We start from the raw sequence: 7,176 nt of genomic DNA on the forward strand, positions 1-7,176 counted from the left end.
CGGGGGCGGGGAGGGGACGCGGATAGGAGGGGAGACACGCTGGGGGCGGCGCGGGGGGGACACGTCGGGAGCGGTGGCTGCCCTGCCGGGAGCGCGTCCTGCCTCCTCCCGCCCCCCGCCTCGGCTCGTCCCCGTCCCCCCGCGCCGCCGGGCGGGTGGCCGGGCGGGTGGCCGGGCGGGTGGCCGGGCGGGCGGGCGGCAGAGCCGGGCCCGGCGGCGGGGCCGTGCGCGGGCAGGATGCTCCGGTGGCGGGGCCGGGCGCGGGGCGTCGCGGTGGCGGTGGCGCACGGGCTGTGCTCGGGCTCGCTGAACATCCTGCTGAAGTTCCTGCTGGCCCGCTACCACTTCGCCTTCCTGACGCTGCTGCAGTGCCTCAGCAGCGCGGCGGCGGCGCTGGGGCTGGAGGCGCTGCGGCGGCGGGGGCTGGCGGCGCTGCCGCCCTTCGGGCCCCGCCTGGCGCGCCCCTTCGCCGCCGTGGCCGCCCTGGCCACCCTGCAGTCCACCCTCACCCTCTGGTCGCTGCGCGGCCTCAGCCTCCCCATGTACGTCGTCTTCAAGCGCTGCCTGCCCCTCGTCACGCTGGTCACCGGCGCCCTGGTGCTCCGCGACGGCATGCCCTCCCCCGGCGTCCTCGTCGCCGTCCTCATCACCACCTGCGGCGCCGCGCTGGCCGGTGAGAGCGACCGCACCGCACCGGGGGGACGGGACGGGACGGGACGGGACGGGACGGGGCGGGACGGGGCGGGACGGGACGGGACGGGACGGGACGGGACGGGACGGGACGGGACGGGGCGGGACAAGGCGGGCGGCCGCAGCTGCAGCCGCTCCGTCTGGGCTTCGGGCGCGGGACCAGGAAGGCAGCGCCAGCCCGGGGAGAAAGACGCGAGGATAAAGGGGACGTGCAGTCCTGGGGGACAGCTGCGGCCCCACGGAGGCAGGTGCAGGCTCACGGGCGGGCAGGTGCAGCGTTGCAGGGGTGGCTGCAGCCCCATTCTGGCAGGGCTCGGTACAACCTTTTGGAGATGGGTGCATCTTTATAGGGGTCGGTGTAAACCTGTGGGAGTAGGTGCAACCTTACTGCAGCTCTGCTAGGGAAGGTGCAAGCTTATGGAGGGAAGTGTGCTCTTATGACTGGTGGGTGCATCTACAGGGGTAGATGTAATGTTTGAACAACTGCAGCCCTGCTGGGACAAGTGCGATCTCATATGGGCAGGTGCGAGCTTTCCAGCCTAGGGGTAGGTGGGCTGGGAGGCAAAGCTGGCACTTTGTGGCCCGACAGCTCTCCTGGACTGGGGTCTGCCTCAGACAACAGAGCACATGCACAGGGTGTAATTTATTGTGCAAAGAGGCTGACAGGGGGCTCGGGAGCGAGGCTGTTGCTTCAGGGATCACACTGTGCAGTTTCAGCTACAGATCTGCCACAGTGTCTTCACAAAAGGCAGAAGGCAATCTGGTTTTGGCTGTGGGATTTAGAAGGGGTTGAAAAACACTCAATATGTTTGCAGCTTAAAAAAATGGATAAGAGATTTGTTGAGAGTCATGACTTGGGACAAGCGTGACAAATCCTAAGGGTTATGGAAAGTGTAATCATGTCTATTTCCTAAATATCCCTCTAGTCCAAACAGTGCTCTCTTTCTGTCTCGCATGCAACACCTACACTTATTTCTCTCTGTGACTCTTGTGACAGGAGCTGGTGACCTGACTGGGGATGCTATGGGCTATGTGACAGGCGTGCTGGCTGTGCTGATACATGCTGCCTACCTGGTGCTCATTCAGAAAACCAGTGTAGATAGTGAATACGGACCCCTGACAGCTCAGTATGCCATCGCTGTTTCGGCCACCCCTTTCCTCATCATCTGCTCCTTTGCCAGCATGGATTCCATCAATGTCTGGTCCTTCCCAGGGTGGAAGGACCCTGCCATGGTATGCATCTTTATTGCTTGTGTCCTGATTAGCTGTGCCATGAACTTTACCACTCTTCACTGCACTTACATTAACTCGGCTGTGACCACCAGCTTTGTGGGGGTGGTGAAGAGCATAGCCACCATCACAGTAGGCATGGTGGCATTCAATGATGTGGAGCCCACAAAGTTATTTATAGCTGGTGTTGTGGTCAACACCTTGGGGTCAGTCATTTACTGCGTGGCCAAGTATGTTGAGACCAAGCGGCAGAGCAACTATGAGGACCTGGAGAAAGAAGCTAGAGAAGAGGAGGGGAAAAGGCAGGCTGGAGACCAAGCTCTGTTTGCCATGGACACAATTTCCCAGGGGAAGGGGGCTGAGGAAGCAGTGGTGGAAGGATCATCCACAGGACAGAGACAGAGTGAAGAGGAAGAGAAAGACGTCACTGAGAAATCAGCCAAGGCACTTGCGGTTCAGGGGAAATCCACCATCACACAAGAAGTGAACAGAAGCTCACTGAAAGAAGCCTATCTTGGAGTTTGGAGGTTGGTGAGGGGTGCTAATTATATAAAGAAGGATTATTTGATAGAAAATGAAGAGCTACCAAACCCTTAAGAAGCAAATTTGAAAACCTATTGCTTGAGGACAGACACCTGGTTTTCTGTACAGGGGGAAGGCAGAGCATACATTTCCACATCAATGCTTACAAATCCAAATAATTCAGGATGACTTTACCTCATTGTCAGAAAGCAAAAAGTCATAGTTTGCTTTGGGCTTGCTTTCAGCTGCTTTCAATATGTCACTTTAGACCCACCTCAGCTAAGGTGCTGACACTGCTGCAGACACAGAGAGAGCTGGGTAACGGGAAGTCATGAGGTGCTTGCCTAGCAGCCAGGAATATGAGGGACATCAGTACCACTGAGATGCTTGGCAGTGCCAGTGACACAGCAGTAGCCTGTGCCTTAGGTTGTGTCTGGAGCCTAGTGCTTTCAACATGTTTGGAGGCTCTGTCAATGTGCTTCTGTATCTGCATTCCAGCCAATTATAGGTACTCTACATAACTAATTCCTACAATATAAGCTTGTTTTAATGGTACGTTTTGTGCTCCTCTGTGTCAATGCAATTGCAACAGAGCTAGAGGTTGTGCCACTTCAGTTATATTGGTGTAAAATCACTTATCTGATGAATAGAAGCCCTCCAGGCTAAGCCTTGGACCTGGTTTACCTTGAGTGCTTTGTGTCTTCAGTAGAAATACTTTAGTGTTGTGGTGGTGTATGTGAAAGCAGAACCAGATCTGAGCTTCTGAGAAGCTTTGATTGGCAAAAGAAGGATGTTTATCTATGAGCTTTAACTACCTGTAGCATTTGGAATATTAGCTTGACTCAAATAAAAGAGTTTGGAAATGTTGGTATGTATTGACTAGATTTGGGAGGGCTATAAAAATTTAGGGAGAAAGTGTGTGCCTTGTGTTATCCCTCCTGTACCCTGAAGTTGGATGAATCAGAGCCTGGACTGGAACCCAGGTGTCCTCTCCATTCCTTCTCTCATAAGCAGAGGTCGAGAGCAGAGCTAGGGTCACCAACTCTGAAGTTCGTTCCCAGGGGTGCTTTTGCAGGACAGTTCTGCTGCATCCTGGCCACATGCTGGTACGTGGCTTTGTGCATATCCACCCTCGCTGTCCCTGTGCTATCCAGTGGAACAAAGTGTGGGCAGGCAGCAGGAGCTGCCTGGTGCTCCGGCAGATCCCGTGGCTGCATGCTTGGGGAACGGGATGCTCAGTGTGTTTGGCACGAGGACATCCATGGCTTTGGTAGAAGCAGCTCCCCCGTGCCAGACTGTCCCTGTCCCCATGGGCTGCAAAGGGCAGAGCTGCCTCTTCCCTTGGACACTCAAGTGCTCATGTGGGAGGTGGGAAGCAGGCACTCCAGCAAGGCCTCTGCTGAATACGCTAGTATTTTGTCCCACATCTGTTTGACTGGAAAGACTGTGGAAACAAATGTTGGGGTGTTTCTTTGCCTGAAGATATCCTTTTGGTAGGTGGGAGTCCTTGGGTGGAACCTTTGCTCAGACTAGACAGAGAAAAGATTTGACTGTGAGTATTTCTCACCCCAAAAGGATGCTGCCGCCATTGGGGCCACCTTGAAAACAGACTGAAACAAGTTGTTATCGTGTTCTGAAAAAATGAACCAAGTTTGTTGTTGTTGTTGTTGTTTTTAATATTGTTATTGTTGCTATTAATAATTATTTATTATTATCTATTAAGCCACTGAACTGAAAACCAGTTATTCCCAGAGCCCTAATTAAGCAGTGCCTAGCCCAGTGCTCTCTCCAGCCGAGCAGGCAGCATTAGTCTCACAGCGCATTCAGTCTGAAGTGAGCAATTTGCCCAGCAGGGAATATTTGCAAAACTGCTCTCTGGGGGAGCTTTAGGTTCTTGTCAATAAATGCAGGCAGAAACATCAGGTGCTGTGGCAGTGTGTTTTCGGAAGGATTGCAGAAGTTGGCTGACCTGGCATCACCCATGAATTTTGAAAGAGATGGCTAAAAGGACATTTATGCTAAAAGCCTGTAGCTGCTGAGCTGGGGGACAGGGCACGGAGCTCTGTACATCACATGTTATGTATAGCTTGTGTTTAAGAGGTACTGGCTGTATGCCAAAATACGTTTACCTTCTGTTCAAGCTCCATATGGGACCTTTTCAATAAAAGTACTATTTATTGTTTCTTGGCTAATATAATAGGGCTTTTGTTAGTTTTTCAATTGCATCCTAGACTAAAGAAGTTTGTGCCTATGACTTATAGATGCTGTATTACTGAACTCATTGCAATATTGAACTGCATTGTAGTCATACAGATGGCTGGAGAGAAACCCACAGTTCTGATCTGTCCTCACTGTGCTCAGTGTTTTCTGTCCATAAAAAATGTGGGTCTTCTTACCACCTGGATGCCAGTCTTAGATCCCATAGTGCACACACCGTGTTTGACACGTGCTGTAGGAAGTTCTCCCACTGGACTCTTGTTTCGGGACCTTTTCCTGGGGAAGGGTTTAAATGTTTTGCCACTTACTGTTGTCAAATTATTAGTAGAAATTTGTGGAAATTCAAACAGTTTTAACTATTTAAAAAGCTGCTGTTACAATGTTGTACATTTGCATGTATAGTCGAAATGTGATTATATTGTATTCTGTTTTTACCTGTAAATTCCCTAAATTAAAATGGGAATTTAGCAAATGCAATCCAGTTTTTCAGTAACAGACACTGTCGCTCAATAAAATAAAACTACTGCCTCGTGCTGAGGTATTTTAATATTGTCAGCGGAAGACGGTAGAATGAGATGTGGGAATAAAATGCACTGCTTTCCAAAAGCCTTCTGGTTTTCTTATTGTTGCTACTCCAGGGTGCTCATTTTTGCTTCATTTATAGTTATTCTTGTGCCTTTATATCATCCAAGTTTCCTCAGCATGTGACCACACACTATAAATACTGTCATGGACAGAGGGACTAAGGACAGACAAAGGAACACAGGATTCTGAAGTGCTGGGACATCAATACAGCTCAAATTTCTGTGGTTCTCAGCGGTGATTTTTTTGGTTACATGTTTAAGATTATTTAATGTCACTGGTGTAACTGTTATAACTCTAGAATTAATAAAAGCAAGATTATGCTCATTATTAATAGTTCTATTATAAAATTGCTGCATTATTAAAGGACATAATAATAATTTCATTTTACAATGTTAAGTATTTGTATAACCATCTATGTCGCATGGCAGCTCTAGGAGATGACTAAAGCATTAATTTTTACCTGTTTGCTTTGGATGAAATGTACATAATACACCCGTGGCTGAAACTGGGTTGTGCCAGACCAGGCTGTGGTTGGTGGTTATTGCTGAATTCATCTTAGAGCTCCACATGAATGTGCCTGCAGGTTGATTTAGAGAAGGAAACCATCCTTGTTGTCAGATAATAAATGAACCTGATGCACAATGAGGGCTTTGAGAATAAACAGGAATTTCAGTGTCAACACATCCTTGAGTAACACCTGCTGTAGCACTCCTGGATGTGCACGTAGGCGCACATGCATGCACACACACACACACACACATGCAACAGGACAACAAATGCCAGACTGGCTATCTTTTTTGAAATGCATTCTTCTCTCTAAGAAATTAAAGAGGTAGCAGTTTATTTTGAGGCAGGAACAGTCAAAATTTCCAAGGATAAATTTAAAAATTGCATGCATCACTAATCTTGTATTTGCCATCATTTTCACAGGGAAAATACGCAGCAGCCTACAAAGAACCATCTGAGAATGAAAGAAATTTTACAGTTTACTAACCAACACTCCAGACCCCTGCATATATCCAGGGATAGTTTACTGCCGGTGTTTAATAGCCTCTTGCAATTCTGTTTGCTGCAAAAATGCCTGTTTGCTGCAAAGGCTTTAGTAGGCAAAAAGGTGCAAGTCCCTCAGCTCTGGCCTCTAAATTAATGTTTGAGTATTTTGCTGCTTATTATGGAGAAGGGTTAACAATTTAACCCTCTCTGCCTGTGTCCTGTATAATTTCATGTATTGCTTTGAGGTTTCTTCTGTATTTTTCTAACTGGAATCTCTAAGTGCAGTGGAAGGAATCAACTCTGCTCTCAATTAGCTGCCATATTCATGCTTCAGTTGCTTGTTGAAGGTCGTTAGGAAGCTTTTCACTTCAATCCCATTCCTGTCAGGAAGTGATGAGCATGCACATGCCCTCTTTTCTCATCCTTTGTTGCTGCTGTATCTCCCAAATCTTTTTTCCAGTGTCCATCCTGAAAATCTGCAAGTGATGGACTTGCCACAGAGGCTTCTGGTACCTTTTTTTTTCCGGAAAGGCAGGGAAGGGATGGACCAGCAGGATCTTGTATATGTCCAGATTGCTTCTTTCTACCTTTGTGCGTGTTTCTGCCCACCAGCTCCCTGCATCCCAGATCCCTATATAGCTCAGCCCTGGCTGTGTCCCAGCTTCTCGTGGAGCTGTGCCCAGGCTGTGTACCAGTGTCCTGTGGAGCTGGGCTGTTCATGAAACAGGCACTGGAGTGAGGGCCCTCGCTCTGCCAGACAACCAGCACTGAAACCTGGTTGTGCCTGCCCCTGAGGGGATTTGTTATACACACACAACCAGGAGATCTTTTCATAGTAATAACATTTTAAGTAATAAGGCCATAAACTTGTTGAGCCAGGCTCAGGTTTTTTATACGTTGAGACTTAAGAAAGCCTGTCACAGCTCAGTGCTGGACATT

General features: G+C 49.3%; 1 protein-coding gene across 1 annotated transcript; it reads left to right on the forward strand.

Annotated features, from left to right (window-relative positions):
• Nucleotides 1-237: 237 nt before the first annotated feature.
• Nucleotides 238-5,411, forward strand: SLC35D3 (solute carrier family 35 member D3; the record flags this gene model as incomplete). The annotated part of the gene is made up of 2 exons (XM_083857782.1): nucleotides 238-673; nucleotides 1,688-5,411. The coding sequence occupies 2 exons, from the start codon at nucleotides 238-240 to the stop codon at nucleotides 2,515-2,517; spliced, it is 1,266 nt and encodes a 421-aa protein (XP_083713908.1). The 3' UTR covers nucleotides 2,518-5,411.
• Between the last annotated feature and the right edge of the window lie 1,765 nt (nucleotides 5,412-7,176).

Source organism: Zosterops lateralis (genome assembly GCF_965231275.1).
Source record: "Zosterops lateralis genome assembly, chromosome: 3".
Classification (NCBI taxonomy): domain Eukaryota; kingdom Metazoa; phylum Chordata; class Aves; order Passeriformes; family Zosteropidae; genus Zosterops; species Zosterops lateralis.